This window comes from Motacilla alba, chromosome 2 (assembly GCF_015832195.1).
Source record: "Motacilla alba alba isolate MOTALB_02 chromosome 2, Motacilla_alba_V1.0_pri, whole genome shotgun sequence".
Classification (NCBI taxonomy): domain Eukaryota; kingdom Metazoa; phylum Chordata; class Aves; order Passeriformes; family Motacillidae; genus Motacilla; species Motacilla alba.
In genome coordinates, this window is record NC_052017.1 from 63,346,685 (window position 1) to 63,363,211 (window position 16,527).

Genomic DNA, 16,527 nt, shown 5'->3' on the forward strand with positions numbered 1-16,527 from the left:
CAGAACTTTTCTGGGCCTTGGAGGCAGGATTCAGTCAGAGAAAGCCATGCAGACTACTCCCAGTTCATCCCTGGAACACACACCAGAGTAAATTCAGTCATGGCGTGGCATGTCTACCAGGGCTGGCGTCTGAGAACAGGGGACAGGCAGGATCCCAGGATAGGAGACCTCAGGTCAGGCACAGTACTGAATGCAAGCACCCACTGAGTATGGCTCAGCCTTGCAAAGGGCATCTCCGTCTCATGGTTAAGCACCTCTTACTTTTGTGGGTGGGAAGTATCCTTTGGCCATCTTCCTGATAATGTGGAGGCACAGACTGTGCTTTCCTCTAGGATACAAGGAGAAAGTTTGAGAACTGTTGTCATAGACACTTCTCCCCAGCTAGATCCATTGCCATTTGCCAGCAGCTTTCAATCAGTGCAGCAGTGTTCCTGTCTTAGGCAGTATGAGTTGATATTTATAGCAGGCTTTCATGAGGCACAGTATCAAATGCCTGACTGAAATTCAGAGGCACTGCCCTATGTGTTCACTAATTTTGTATCTCTGTCGGAGAAGCTGTAGTCTTCATAATCCTGTTAAGTAAAACCTTGATCTCATTAAAGTCAGTAGGGAAACTCCCTTTGACTTTTCTGAGGCCAGGATTTTCCTCAGGACTGACCCACAGTTCAGTCATCCTGGATAGTGCTGGAATGACCCAGGGTGGTGTTCACTTGAAACCTCCTACTGAGTGATGGTACATCACAATACTTGCGCCAATTGCTTTGTTCCCTGACTACTTGTGTAAACACACGACAAAGTGTATTGTCAGTAGTGACTTCACAGTGCATGTTCCAATTGTGTTCTATTCTTTTAAGTTAATTTTAAGAGGGTTTAATTTCTGTAGTCTCAGTCTTTCTGTAGTGATCTTTTCAGATTTATGTCTTAAAGTTGAAGTACTCTGGCTTTACCATACCAGTGGGGACTTCAAAAGGCCTTTTGCCTCAATTCAGCTGTCATACTGGTATCAGTGGTAAGGCAAGCATTGGTTTCAGTAACACAGAGTTCAGCTGGATGTGATTAAACTGATTTCCCTTCAGCTGTCATACTGGAGTCTCTTCACATACAGATAACTGTGCCTCTCTCGTAGTGGGGTTTTTTTTTGTGCTCTCCGAGGTCTGCAAAAAGTACCTAAAAGAAGCAAGCCTCTCATTGGCAGGTTGATGTCTGCTATGTAGAGTTTCACATCTTCCTTGAAAATTTGTTAAGGATCTGCAGATTCAGAAAGACAAATCAGTGATGTGTGTACATGCATTCCAGGAAAAAATGTATGCTGGGGACATAAGTGCTTTTCCCTGCTAGGATGAGCATTTTGAACCAACATATGCAGTTCCAACATTTTCTAGCAGTAGCTTAACATTAAACGTCTGGTTAACATTTCTGAAGAGACAGTTTGACAACCCTCTATGCTCTGCTAATAAGAAGACACTGCTGTTTAAGTTAAATACATATTTTATCCCAAATCTCATGCAACTACTGACTTGAATACCTGCTGCTTCCTATTGATGAATCTTTTGAATGTGTTCCAGTGTTTCACCAAATTGTACTGTGGGTGTGTCATATACTCAGGTGGTCATCTGCCTTCCAGAGGTAAACTGTTTCCTTCATGTCCTAAGTGGCACACTCTCCATCACCCTACCTTGGAATGTACAGCACTTAGTAAAACAAATTACCACTGAGCAGAAAGGAAGCAGCACTTAGCTGAAACACTGTACCTATTATATATTCTTTATTTCCTGATTGTTCTATTTTATTTTATTTTTAATCAATATAATGCTCTTTTGCGCAGTTAAGTGGTCCTGTATCGTAGACCACAAATTGTTGTGATATTGTCATTGTTTTTATAGGTGCTTCAGGTGGTGATTTGTCAGCTGTTTCAAGCTTATAGAAGGAGGAAGTAAAATTCAATAAAAATAAATAAACAGTGAAATAGGAGTCAGAAATCAGTAAGTGGAGAACAGGCCTTGCCCTGTATTCCCTGGATCCCCTTCTGCTGACTTCTGCAGTAGTTACATTTGAATAAAAGCTATACTAAGTAAGGACTTGAGAATTTGCCTTCTCTTCTGCCCGTATCAATACTGCTACAAACACTTGCTAAGTCCTGCAGTATCATTATGTAAAGAGATTTTCTGAACATCTCTAGATCCAAATTCAGATCTCTAGAAATAAATAGCCTGTCCTTAGTACAAGTGCAAAACAGATTATGTGGAAAACTGGAGGTTTATCTTGTGCAGTTTTCCTGTTAGGAATGTTCTGTAGACATGAGACAAGCTACAGAGCTGAGATGCAAAGAGTAGGACCCCTCTCATCACCTATCAGAGGTCTTGGGAGTGTGGGGAGGTTCCTGCTGACAGAAGGTGAAACAGTGTTAATTCAGTTTACAAGAGGGGTGTGAGGGAAGACCTTGGGAAACTAAACACAGAGGCATGGGGCATTGGCTACCTCTGTAGGAAGCCTTTTGCAGGGTTTGTCTACCCTCTTGCTGAAGAACTGATTATTCATGTCAGGTCTGAACCGCCGTGAGGAACACAGCTTTGAGCTATTCGTATGCATCCTGTCACTGGATCCCAGGGAGAACTCGGCACCTCCCTCTCCACCTGCCCTCCCCAGGAAGCTGTAGTGAGCAAGGAGGTCACCCCTTGGCCACCTTCTGTCAAGCTAGATGAACCCAGTGCCATGGCCACTCCCCACAGTACCTGCCTTTCAGTCGCATCACCAGCTTTCCTACCTTCTTCTGGCACATTCGAAGACCTTCACATCCTTCTCAAATTGTGGGCTGCAATTTATAGGATTGCATTCCTGTACAATGTTCCTTCAGAGTATGGGAATGCAGTTAGTACAGCTGTAGTGAGTCAGTTCAGTGTGTGCTATGTCAGCATTCATTTGCTTTGTGCAGCCCTTTGCAGAGAGGAAAACGTGGTCTGAAAGTGCACTGGCTAACAGTTTGTTTTCAAATGTAACTCAAAGCATAGGTTTTAGCTCATAAATCAATTTTGAATAGGATTCAAATGTAATTTGAAATCTTTGCTCTTTGAAGACTGTCTTCTCCCTGAAAATCATCTGGACAGAGGACACTCCTGGCAAGGGAATTAATCTCTAGCCTCACTCTGACTGCTGATCCATCAGATGCACAGTTAGACACATGCAAGGGCCTGTCTTGTCACACTGAGTTTGCATCAAAATGTTTCTGTAACTGAAAAGAAGTAGACTGGCAGCTCTCTGCACTTACTGCACCAGTTTTGCAAGCCAATTACCAAGTGCGTGCTAGAAGGTTGTTTTGTAGTTTTTTTTTATTAAAAGTATCAGTAATTCCATCACGCTCGCATTCTCTGCATTCACAGCATCCATGAACTAGAAAAATCTGTATCTCGTGGTTACTGCAGGCTACATACCCAGCCAAGGCTCTGACAGAAGAGGGCCCCCCACCTCAATAGACCACATGTGAAAAACATTACTCTAGGAATAGGAAGCATGGTAACAGGGGAAGTTCTACTCGTTTCTGCTACAGTTTGGAGTAGGTAAATGTTCCTGGAGGCATTAGTAGATCACAAGGTGACTGTGAGCCACTGGTGGGACACAGGCAAATGCATTCTTCTGTGTCAGGCAAGATATTTCCCTAGAAAAGCCAAGTGTTGTGCAAAGCCTTGGTGAGAACTCACCTGTACCACTGTGGATAGTTCTCTTTCCTCAGGTTCAAGAAAGATCTGTCTGGTATGACTTCAAGGAAGTCTTGTATAAGGCAAATAAAGATTAAGCAATTGATTAGGGATTTGGAGAGCCAACAGAAGAAGTTTTCTAGAAGAAGCAAGACAAAGGCTGAGAGAGCTGTCTTCACTTTCGGCAAAGATAACGATGTAGGCAAAAGGAGGAAAAGAGCTACTAAAGTGCAAGAAAAAATATAGTAAAGAGCACAAACCAATTCAGAATTTCTTCTAAAGAAGATGTTACCCTAAACAGCATGCCCTCTGTATCTCTGCAAAGGTCTTGCAGAGGGAACCAAACCCCTGTTTTTAACCAGTGGCATCACCACAACCAAATGTATGTATATGGTGTGAATGCTCAGATTTATATAATCTGTATGTACATACCAATTTTGGCACCAATGCACAAAATTAGAAGACTAGTACCTTACTTTCAGTGGGCAAAATACTGAATCCTAAAGGAAAAATGTATTTTCCAGCATTTTAAACAAGATCTGAACTTCTTCCTGCAGAGCAAGTTAGGCAAAAGGCATGGAGGTCTTTAGGCTGTTCTGGAGAGATAGGTAGGGCAGGAGAGATGGAGGAGTTCAGTATATATAAGAGAGAAGAATAGCTCCTGTGGTCAGGGATGATGTGGTTGAGAGCCTCTGGGTGAGGTTGGGGGGGGGGGGGGGGATGACAAAGCAGATCTCCTGATAGCATGCTAAGGATCAGGGTTTACTGGACTACTTGTTAAATGCATTTGACTCAAGAATTTACCTGTACGACTGGTTTGGTCTTGGTGGCATGTCCAAGGAACAGTATGGTTAACTATATTCTTCCATAATCTGCGTAGTTCAACTTCTAAAAGCTCTGGATCAAACTTTATATTATCATTTTTAGTCTTTACTGCAGTAGTCTTGAAATCTCCTGTACATGTGATACTGTTCCTTTTTTCTAGGCAGGCAACGTGGTGACAGGAGAGATGGTAGAAGAACTTATTATTTCTGGAGCAGATATTATTAAAGTGGGTATTGGACCAGGTAAGTCAAATAAGGGTGGGTTTTGGTACACCATTGGTAGAGGATAGAGGAGTTGTCTAGATGAAACAAGCATATAATGCTGTTTCTTTGCCTGTTAGAATGCCAAGACCCACTCAGGTCGATAAAGTACCAGTGGACTTGCACACAGTGTGTTTAAGAAATATACATACTGGGTGCCAGTGTTTCATACTGAACAGCGTTGTGTATTGCACCTTCAATCAGTGAAGATAGTTGTTATTGGAAGCACTGGGCTGCCTGAGTTCCTGACATTATCACTGATAACATGTGTTGTGTTTGGGAACACTTTTCTAGCCTGTTGAAAAGAGGATGAGTCATCTGAGCTAAAGCTCAAAGGATGCTGTGTCCAGGTGTACACCTCTATGAAGGAAGGATGGGTTTCTGACTAGCTTTATGATCTGTGGTCTGTGAAGCTGAGGTTATCCCTGTCAATGTCTTCAAAGATGAAATGGTGTCAGTTGTGAAATACTGATATCTTTGTCTCTACCTGTTACTTTTGCCTGGGAGCTAAAATTTACATTAATGTACTTACATGCTTTCTATCACTCTAACATTTTCATGGACAAATGAGAGAACCCTGACCTTCTTACAGTGTTTTCCCTATCTTCCCTTTCCCTAATGCTGTCTGGCATACACTGCCATAATCTATTTTTTTTCCCTTCCTTGTGCCTTCCTTCACAAGTCCCTTCTTTTGCTATTTTCTTCTTAGACTGCAGCCGGAGTCACCGTATGTGGGCTAGATGTTAAAGTGGCTAACACAAATGCCACTGACAGTATAGCTGTGATCAGGCAGTGCAGTGCAGGCAGATTGTTTACTCTGCAGTGCCAGATAGTTGTGGTCCGTGAATGGATAACTGGAGCAGAGAAAATGATGTAATAAACATTGCAGTTGTTCCCAGGAAGATATCAAACTATAAATACAGCAAAATACATGAAGAATCAACAACAGCGATTTCATGGTGTAATTGTAATGGGCAAATTCAGATTTAAAAGAAGAATAATTATAGTTTGTAGGCTCAAACATGGAAATACGGGTAAATGCTGTGTAGTCCTCCCTGAGATCTTCCTGAGCATATCTGTACAAGTTGACCATGCAAATCCACAAGTAAAAAATGTTTCTCCCTCAGGTCTGGAGGCTCTTTTCCAGATAATGATCCATCTTGTGAAAAATGGCAGTGATTTATTATAAAGCATTGCATACACTATGCACTACAAGCCCTGTGGAAATTATATTAAAACTAACTTTCTTACTATTTTGCAAGAATTCTTCTCAGTGTTTTCACTTTGTCAGTTCTTTGAAGGATCTTTGGTAAATTTTGCTTTACTGGTAGCTTGAGTATACTTGGGTATCAGCTGAGTGAAGGGATTCAGATTTCACTGCATTTTGGTTTAGAATCTGTTTTGAGATTCTCGAAATCATGCAGACCTTTTATGTCTGTATCCTAAATTATAGAACATAGACTGGCAAAATGCAGTCCTCATTTTGACTCATAATTTGAGGGAAAAAAATAAAGAACATATTCCAAAAGGTCTATAGCCATGTTGCTATATTGAACTGTAAGTAAATTGGTTTATATATATATATAGATAGATAGATAGATATAGATATATACAGGTATATACCTTTATTTTTATCTATATGTACGTGCATGCACAATGTATGAGTATAAATAACATAGTTCAATGAGTAGATATAGTTCCTATATTTCCCTTGTTGTTGTACTGTACAGCTTTCAGATGATTACTTATCTCACTTTTTAAATGTTATGTGCTGATTTGTTTTATATTCCCCAAAATTGCCGTCTGCCAAATATTCCTGCCTTCAGTATTAAACAAAAGATGGGAAAATTGTTACAAAAAAAAAAAATCCACAGATTTTACCAGAGAATTACTTATTTAAACATGCAGAAAAGAGATAGAAATATTTAATAGAAGAAATAGTCAGGTAATAAATGCTGCTGCTGAGTCTCACAGGTTGTGATTCTGGTCCTTTTCTCCCTTCCCTTCAGGCACCTCAGTCAGATTTGCTTTCTTGTGATGCTGTAATTCCCTCACTGAGAAGCATTAGTGCTGAGAACTAAACTGGGACTAGCCCTGGAGAAGAAAGAGGGGGATATTAGTCTCCTCTGCCACAGCTCCCATGAAGTGGTGTGAGAGCATTTCAGAACTCAAGTTCTTCTGTGCTCCTTTTATCTGTGAGAAGCCAGCATTGGCAATAGGGACTTCTTGGGAGAAAAATAATGCTGATAGAAACACATTTTTTCTGTATCATTTCTGTCATCCTGATGGGCTATGTTTATTCCTCTCGTTCTCTTGTCCAGGTTCTGTGTGTACCACTCGGATTAAGACAGGGGTGGGCTATCCACAGCTAAGTGCTGTTATTGAGTGTGCAGACTCAGCACATGGCTTGAAAGGACATATCATCTCTGTAAGTAACTATCATCCACTCTCAGATTCCTGCTGTGCAAATCATTGTGGAATGGGAGAATCAAACAGTCTAGTACCCTGCATGTTAAAGCCTGTCCTTCTGTCATCCCCAGTTGACTTCTGTATTAGTTCCTAGGACAGTCAGTGGAGATCCAGATGTAAAGAAACCAGCTCTCTAACATTAAAAATACGTGGGCACCTCACTCCTGTTTTGCCTTTCAAAATCTGCTTCTTCCTTAGTGGAGTAAGCTGTTACATAAACAGAATAGGAAGCTTGATAGTGTTTTCACTATTGAAGCAAACTGTTCCTATGAAAGACTTCTGAAAAAGGGATGGAATGTAAACATGACTTTCCTCAGAGTGTAACTGAGGGGCAGGCAGGCATAGAGGGGAGTACAAGGTAAAATGATGTGAGCCCATCTGTGCCCTGGTTGGATTGATTCAGAGAGCATCCTCACAAAGCTCTCTGTGCAGGAGCAGGAGTGTTTGAGGTGGCTGTTGTGAGCACAGCTAGCACGTGAGCCACTTATGTTCTCACTAAACTCTGGGGAAATAACAAGCCTGTGGAGGAAAAAGAACATCTATCTGTATTGCCTGCTAATGGCAGTTTCCACTCTTGTCAGCAAGACCAGATTCACCTCACAGAGAGAAAGTAAATTGGTAAGCAAGGCCCCAGACTGAGCTGGAGTGCACCCAAAGGTCCTGTGTGCTTGGGCACACACAGGCAGTCGACATGTCCTGGCCATGTCAGGCTGGCACAGCCTCTGCAGGCTGCCTGTGAGGCAGCTGCTCATGGGGAGGGTGCAGGGGCTCACCTGTGTGCTGTGCTCACAGCCAGCAGCCTCCCTCTGCCCCTCTAGGAGAGACCACACGCTGGATTTTAGTTCTACTGCCAAGTGAAATCACTGGAAGACCCTGGTTTCTTTGACCCAGTTGGGACTAGTATCCATGGGAGGAAGGAATGTTGTGTTGTGTTGTTGAGGAGGGAGGTGAGAGGAAAACAGATTGGGGGTGGGCAAAGGGTTTGACTGGATCTCTTGGAGTATAATGGAGCAGGAGCATGTGTTACAGTCAGATCTCTCTTGCTCTTTATTGCTAATGAATATGCAGTCCCTCCTCTCTGTGGCTCCTCTATATGAATTTTGCAGAAAAAAGGGGAAGCAGTCTGTGATTTCTATGACTTGGGCAGTATTGCAAATGTTTCTGTCTATAACAGACAGTAGAACGTGTGCAATAGAGCACAAATGCCTCACTCACTACTGTGAAGGCTGTGTAAGTATAGGTGTCATCCTGGCAGTGGTGCTCAGAGACCCATCCTAGTTTTGCAATGATCATTTTCTGCTAGCAGCCCTCAGAAGAATGCTGTTATTCTGATTTTACAAGAAAACTGGGAGTGTGTATTCAGACTGCTGAAAAATTACATGGTTCTGTACTGTATCTCCTTTCCTGCTTTGGGAATGGATCAGTTCTGGACTTGCTTAGGTTTCAGTGATCCCACACTATCAGCCCCCTGTGGGGGAATATAGGAGGGCAGTTTAATACCTGTCTGCTACCAACATCTGGGCCAAGAGAAGTACCTTCATCTGCAGCTGGGGTCTCTCTTGTCACTTCAGCTCAACTATGTCACCCAGTCTAAGAAGAGTAAAGCAAGCATAAGGACAGTATGCCCGAATTCTGGAGCATTCAGATGGGTATTGGTGTATTTATTAGGGAAAGAAAAGGTTGGACTGCTTGGTTGTTGCCAGAGCTCTGGCAAGAATATCATGGAAGAGAGGTATCCTCACGACAGAAAAACACCATATGGCAGCAATTCTAAGTATAGAATTGGGTCTGGTGGCAACAAGTATGCATGGCATCCCTCAAAATGTCTCACTGCTGTCTTTCTGCAGATTGAAGAAGGGGCACACCCTACCTGAGCCAAAAAATATCCCTACAGGCAGAGTATTACCACAGCTATCTATGTCAATTCCCCAGGAGAAATTGTGTCCAGCAGTTTTTGTTATGTTGATATGAAAGTAGCAGGAAGGATGTGAAAAGATTCAAACCCTGCCAGCTAGCTTCATGTAGATTGTAGCTAATGGTGAGATATAGGTTAGTCCCTTGGGGTACTTTCTTGTATCCACTTCTTGTCTTGTCCAGTACCTTCATCAAATTAACTCCTCATTCTTGTTATGTTGGCATGGTTTCCGTATGAAGGGAAAGAAGTCTCGCTCTCAGAATGAGGAAGTGGTGGTGCTGAGCACAGTATAGGCACTGCAGAGAACACAGCATGACTGAACCCTGATCTTCAGGAGCTCTGCTAGGATGGGAGCACAAACTGGGATTTTAAATGTTCCTATTACTGAAGTCATCATGTATGATTTTTGGAACTGATTCATTGACAAGGAAGGTGACAATTTTCAGGCAAACATGATAGTCCAAGTGAGCACCTGGTGTCTGTCTAGTCATTTACACAGAGAAGTAGGAGGTAAAATTGCACCAGTTGCTTTCCTCATGCTAAATTATCTGTAAGACTAAAAGCTCACCTCAGAAATGAATCTTTCATGACTCACTGAAAGCAGAGAGGGAACCCTCCATGAGATACAGCCATGGTTTCTGTCCCGTGCTGTTTGTCTGGGAGCCAGTAGTCTCAGTTGTCATTCTTGCTAATCCATTGGCCTTGAGAAAGTGCTGCAGTGAGTTACAGTGGAGGGGGCCTGCTGGAGATGTTTCTTCTAGGACAGAGAATTCCTCTGCTGGACAGAAGCAGTCACATATTCTAGTAAGCCAGCAGTGTGGGGAATGGAAAGTAGCCCTGCATGTGTCCTCTCTCATGTGGCTGTCATTTGACACAGATCCCTGTTTCCCCTTCTGCCTGCCTGGGTGATAGGTCATCAGCATTCAGTGAAAAGAATGACTAAGGGCTTCTTTACCCAGCTACTGCCATACTGTCCCTTTTTCCACACAGAACACTTTCCACACAGAAACACACCCGGTATATGTAGTTCAAAATAAAGCACCATATGTATTGTTTTTACTGCTGTATATGCCACATACTTTATATATCTTCTGCATAATAAATAGCTGCTGATACCGGCAAATAGATAGCTACAGTGCTTTGTAGAAAGCACTGGTTATGCAGTTTATTATAAAGGTTGCTTGAAATGTAAATCATAGTTATAAACTCATTATAAATAGTATATGATACTAAATGTTCAACCAGTATATACTGGTTTTCCATGCTGTATTTTTTTCTTACTTGGGCTAAATTTTATTGCTGTAAAATGGCTTATCTATCTGGAGAACATGACTGGGGACAAAAACATTACTTCAGCCACATTAAAGTAATTCTATTGGGAAAGCTGCTTTGCTCTGTCCTTCCTCCTAGCACCCACTTGGCTCAGAATCATGCTGTCTGCAGGTTCCATGACCATAACCCTTTCCAGTAACCTTACTTTGGTGTTATGCCAGTTCTCCTGACTTCAGAGGCAGATAAGTTTTACAGATAAGTTTCCCCAGGGTTCTGAGGTAGAAGTTTAGCCTGCAGCAAACTCTGTAACTGAAGCCCAGCCATCTACAAGTCATTTTGAACCCAGACCCAGGGCCCTGTTGGGACAAGCTGAATTTCAAGGGTTAGCTTCCAAGGCAATGCAGCAGCAGAACAGTCTTACTTAGTAAACAGAGTGCCTGTTTTTTCATATGGAATTCTTACGGAATAAGTGCTTTACTGCATATGGCTTTATTATATAGCATCTTCTGACATAACTGCTTAGTATGCTCCCTTTTTGTTTCCCTTCCTGTGAATCACTAAATTTACCTGCTTATCTGAAGTAACTGAAGACATCTACAGATAAAGAAGGACTGTGAATCATCATTGTCAGTTCCTTTTAATCTTAAATGGTAACCCATGAGCTTCTTAGTCTCTTAAGCTGCTCAGCATTTTGTAATTTGGTAACATTCAAAGTGATATTTTTTTGAAGCTGGTGATTAATGGTTAGAGAGTAAGGCCTTCCCCCCCATCCTCATGGTACCTCTGAAAGCATAAAATCTTCATCATTGCCTCTACTGCGTTTGTTATAAAAGTCAGATAATGAGCCACCCAAAAACAACTGACCGTAACCCACCTACCAGAGAGCATTCAAAGCCAATGTCTGTCAGATAGTAAGAGTCCTTAAACTGTTCTTTGAAGATTATTAGACTCTTCTTTCTGCTGTGGCTCTTCCTCCCCTGACACATGCACACGCACTCACACCCTCCTCCAGGCTATGACAGACTTGTAAAAAAGAAAGAATTGCACAAGCAGAGCCATTAAAAGGAGAGAGAGATTCAGCTGTCAGCCCAGCACTCATTCCCGGAGCTGACAGCAAGGGTGTCTAAGCTCAACAAAAGGCATAATGTGCTAGAGGTTATCAGCAAATGGAATAAAAGCCTTTAAAGTTCTACCAGGCACTGTTTGCAGTGGGGTGCCCTTTGAAAAGCCACTCACTTTTGGATCCACCTGCTCAGTTTGTGTCTGAATCCTTTTCTGGGCACACAGAGTTTCAAACCCGCAGCCCCGCTGGCAGCTGCCCATCAAAGGCAGCTCTAATATGGCTGATGGAGGGGGTGGCTGGCTGTGCTCGGCCGCAGGTCATGCACAGCCACGCATTTCTGCCAACAGGGAGGTGAAACAGCATGAGGTAGCCAGCCAGTCTGGGGGTAGCTTCAAAAGCAGGAACGATGTTGGCAGTCTGCAGTGGATCCAGATCATCAAAGGAGTGGGGAGCTCTCCTGGTACAATGACTGTAGACTAAAGGATCTTTCATCTGGTGCTCAGACCTTTGCAAATCCTAAAGAACCATAGCACATGATGAGCTCTGCTGTGTGCCATTCCTTTTTTTAACAGCTCTGTCACACATACACAGCTTCCCTCCCCTCAGCTGAGCCCCCTCCATCAGCCGCTGCATTGCACTGAAACTGAAATGTGTAGGTCTAAAATGCTAAAGGTCCAGAGTGCTGTTGCTTCCTTACCAAGACCATAGCAAATAGTAAGGAGTAGGATAGGAGGCTCATTTTCACTTATCAAAAATTGTATTAACTGGGTTTGTTAGAGATTATCAGATAAAAATCCAACATAACTGATAATATATTCCCTCTTCCCTCCCACTGTGACCTTTTCATATATTGTAAACTGCTGAGAAATTGTTTTTAAATGTCTTCGGTGGTTTAAGGTAGAGGCTTGTGGTACCTCTGCATCACACAGACTTACAATAAAATGGCAGGGTGATGATTCACATCATCAGAGGAGGTTTTGTTTTCTGGTTTCTGAGATTTGGAAACTTGCAGTCAGGAATTTGCATTGCTGCTGTTACCAATGATATTATCAGTAGACTGTACAGTAGAGTAGGTGAGCCTCAAGGAGGTAAGCCATGGAAAGGATTATTTGGATTCTGTGAAAACATAGCCATGATGATACATGCGAAGTGCACGGTCAGCTCTCTTGACACGCTGTTCCTGAGCAGGGGCCACAGTGCTGCAGTGCTCACTGGGTCCCTGAGTGACCTCGCTGCCACTCACTGTCGTCTTTTCTTTGTGCAGGACGGAGGATGCAACTGCCCAGGAGATGTCGCCAAAGCGTTTGGTAAGAACAGCGTGTTGTGACACCCCCACTTGTCTCCATCGCCCCTGGCAGCAGGGATGCAGGAATCGGTGTGACCCTGAATGTGTGATCAATTAGCAGGAGTTTGAGTTAGTCCCTGCAGCTGACTCCAGTGAAATTAATGCACCAAGCATGAATTTGCTCTTTGGAACAGACAGTTTAAATTCTGCAGTACAAAACATAGAGTGGTCAAGGTGATATTTAGAAATTATGTGCCAGGTGTGTATGAGATACACCTGCTGGGAGAGTAATATGAAGAAAACGGAAAAGTTTCTTCTGAGTAGGGTTCAGAGATGCCAGTAACATTGCCAGATCTGGCTGATTTGGACCTTGAATGGAAGAAGAGCTGGTGGAATGCATGTTGGACAGAAGAGCAAAACAAAAAGGCAGGCCAGATCCCTGGAGATGTTCTTGGGATCAACTGTCCACTTGAAGAGATGAGATTTTATTTATACTGTATCCCCTAGAGCTAGGCAGATGTCTGAAACATCTAAGTTAATAATTAACAGATTTTGCTTTCATGTAATAAGTTCAGTGAATTGCACCAGCTCTTGGTAATATAATAGAGGATTTAATCTGTGGGTATGGTCTGTTGGCCATGAGAGTCATGTTGATATCGTGACTGTCACTTAGCCATAACCTTGTTACAGCAGCATATGGGATGCAGGCACTAAATGCATCCTGAGATGACAAAGCATTTAAAGGTACTCCCCCACCTCCCAAAATGCCAGCCTCTTTGCAGGTGTCAAGTAGGGTAATGCCTGGAATACAGTGGGACAGCAGTCTCTCTGACTGGGATGTCTGGGTGGTATGAAAACAAGACATAGCGCATGATGATACAGATTGTCTGCTTTGCAGGAAGCTTTGCAAGTATGGAAAGTAGAGGCAGGCCTAAACTCAGATTACAGACTGGCCAAGAAAAACTCTAGGCCTGGAACTCAACTCCTGGAAAGGTTGAAACCAAAATCTGTCTTCTAAGCTTGCAGACAGCTCCAGTTTTGAGACCAGTCAGATCACAAGGAAGATTTAATTGGAGAATTCTAAGGACAGCTGTGGAGTGATTGCTACCAGCAAGGAATGTGCTTGGTCATAGGATTTCACATCACGCTTGTGTTACCCAGTGGTGATGTGATGCAGATACTTCCGGTTGGGTGATTCCAACATAGCTGAACAGCAGCATCCACCCTCTCAGACAAGATGGTGTTAAAAAAACTCCCAACCTCTCCTCAGCCCTCACTCTGACATGGTGCTGGCAGTGATGTCTTTATTCTGCCTTTCTCTGGCTTCACCAAGTTCTTGCTGGTGGTGTGATCCTTGGGAGCTTGTGAACTGAAACTGTGACTTCACTGTATTCCTGGCTGTCTGCACAGAAACCTGGCCTGTGGAAAAGGTCTTTCTTCAACAAGAGCATTTCCAGGAGCTAGAACAACAGGAAGCAATTTCACAGTGTTTCAAATGTTTTTCTTTGTAGTGTTTATTACAAATCTGAAAGATCCCTGTAACTGAACTTAAACCTACTTGAAAGCTCTGAAGAGACAGTTTCTGGCTTTGCTGTTGATCAAGAGGTGCTAGGATTCCCAGTGGTACATGTCTGAAGGCTGTCACAGGATTATCCCTTGGACAGAGGAGCATCAGGAAGCTGACATTTTCCAGGCAGTCGTTGTACTCTTGATAGTAACCCAGGCAGATCAGTGTGACTGTGTGTCACAGCTACAGAGCTGGAAATGATGGAGATGACCCTGAGGCAATAAACTTACTGTGTCTGGTTATGTACACTTGAGGTAGACACACTGTGAACATCTGACATGCTGAACCCAGATGTGCCTTTGTCAAAGGTATGTGGCAAAATAAGCTTTGAGATAACATTATTACTACCAGTTTTTATTGAATGCTACTGAAGTGATTGGCTATCTGAACCTTGTAGCCACCATGCCCAACATTTACAAGTCAAAGCCTTGATGCGGAATTGTCGGGCATAGACCTCTGTGCTTGAGTTACATGAATATATTGGATAGCAAAGACCAGGTGATAAAACACCCAGACCTACAATTTCATCTAGGGATGAAGGCCTGAACAAAACATGGACAAGAGACACAAAGAGGACTTCGGTTAAAGTAATTGAGCTGTCTTTTTCTGGTGGATCACTGTAAAATCTTCATGGGATGGAATGATTCCCTATAAAGCAGTGACAGAGCATGTATTTGAATTATGGGAAGTCTGAGGGAGTCCCACATGTGAAGACAAGCGCTGGAAAATGGCTAAAGGTGTGACTGGAGAAGCCAAGTTCATGGAAACAGAAGGAGTAGATTGGATTAAGTGAGAGAATTGTGAAGAACCAAGAAATAGACGTTGAGAAGCTTTAAGGTGCACCTGTGACTTGGTGTCAGGACTCAGAGGCAGATTGGGCATTTTGACACAGGAAACAAGGTAGAAGCCTATTTAAAAATGCAAGGAACGGGGAAGCACTGAAGATGAGGAACAGAAATGCTGGGAGAAACATACTTTGGGAGAGACTGCTGGAGTTCTGGAGCTTCTGGATGGGAACCGGGCATGCATTTGGTAAACTGAATGAAAAGGATGTAGGTTGATAGGAAAGAAAAGAATTGTTTTGATGCAGGAATGAGAGAAAGCATGAAAGAAATTTATGCTGGGCTCTCAGATGGTTCATACAACTGAACCCTTGGAAAGGCTGATAACATGAGCACATTTCTCAGAATGCTCCGGGGAGGCACTACTGTCTCCTTTTTTAATGATGAGAAGTCAAAGCACAGAAATACTAAGTTCAATTGCCTGAGGTCACATATATTTTTCTGACACAGCCAAGAAAGAATGCGCCCTTTGAATCCTATGCCAGCATCTTTAACACATTACTGCTGTTCCTTACAGCAGTGGTGAGAAGAGATGCAGGGAGCAGGGAAGAAAAAGGAAGGAAAAATCATATGGAGAAGTCAACTGGGGACATACGCTAGTTCCAGATTATACTAGATCACACTGTTTTTTTTCTCCTGATTTCAACAGCTCTGTGTGTACTTACTGCTGCAAATGCTTCCTGGCTCAGCTGGAGCACAGGTGAATGTTAATTCCAGGGTAAGCTCTGGTCCAGGCAAACTTAGGCTGCATCTGCCTGGAGGACTGCCCAGCTCACAAATCCAGGCCGACTCCAGCTGAATTTGTGCAGAGCCAATCTGGTTATCAGTGACTTGTATAATCAGGCATACAAAAGACATCTGAGGGACTCTGTCTGGATCCAGCAGAACCGTGTGAGTGCTGCAAGCTCGGGCTGGCGTCAGCACTGCTATTCTGTAATGGCTTGAAAGAGAAGGCACTGAGAAATGTGAATGAGCAAAATGAGCCCAGATACAGCGTAGGCCTCAAGGGGAAAGTCAGTGCATGAAAGTGGCGTTGTGTAAAACCAGGACAAATCTGGCCAGCTCTGACTGAGCTACTGGGATGCTTGTGTGCAACATACCCCATCACATCCTGTGTTATTTAGGGGGTTGTAGCCAGGTGTTTCCAGTCCCCTACAACCTAAAATAATGGCATGCTGTCAAACTGTACTTGAAAACAAAAGACTGTGGATGGATGTTGCAAACATCACCAGTGCTTCTGGTGGTTATACAAGAAAAACATGCGTAAGTTAAAGACCATGCTAAAATCTACAACCTCCTGGTCGGATATTAACTGATGGGAACATAATGGAACAGAC

General features: G+C 43.0%; 1 protein-coding gene across 1 annotated transcript in view; it reads left to right on the forward strand.

Moving 5' to 3' along the window:
* GMPR (guanosine monophosphate reductase) overlaps positions 1 to 16,527 on the forward strand; it is a 43,847-nt gene that overhangs the window by 10,002 nt on the left and 17,318 nt on the right. The window contains exons 5-7 of the mRNA XM_038127030.1: positions 4,678 to 4,759; positions 7,099 to 7,205; positions 12,761 to 12,803. Coding sequence (XP_037982958.1) covers positions 4,678 to 4,759; positions 7,099 to 7,205; positions 12,761 to 12,803 — 232 coding nt within the window. The remainder of the gene's footprint in view (positions 1 to 4,677; positions 4,760 to 7,098; positions 7,206 to 12,760; positions 12,804 to 16,527) is intronic.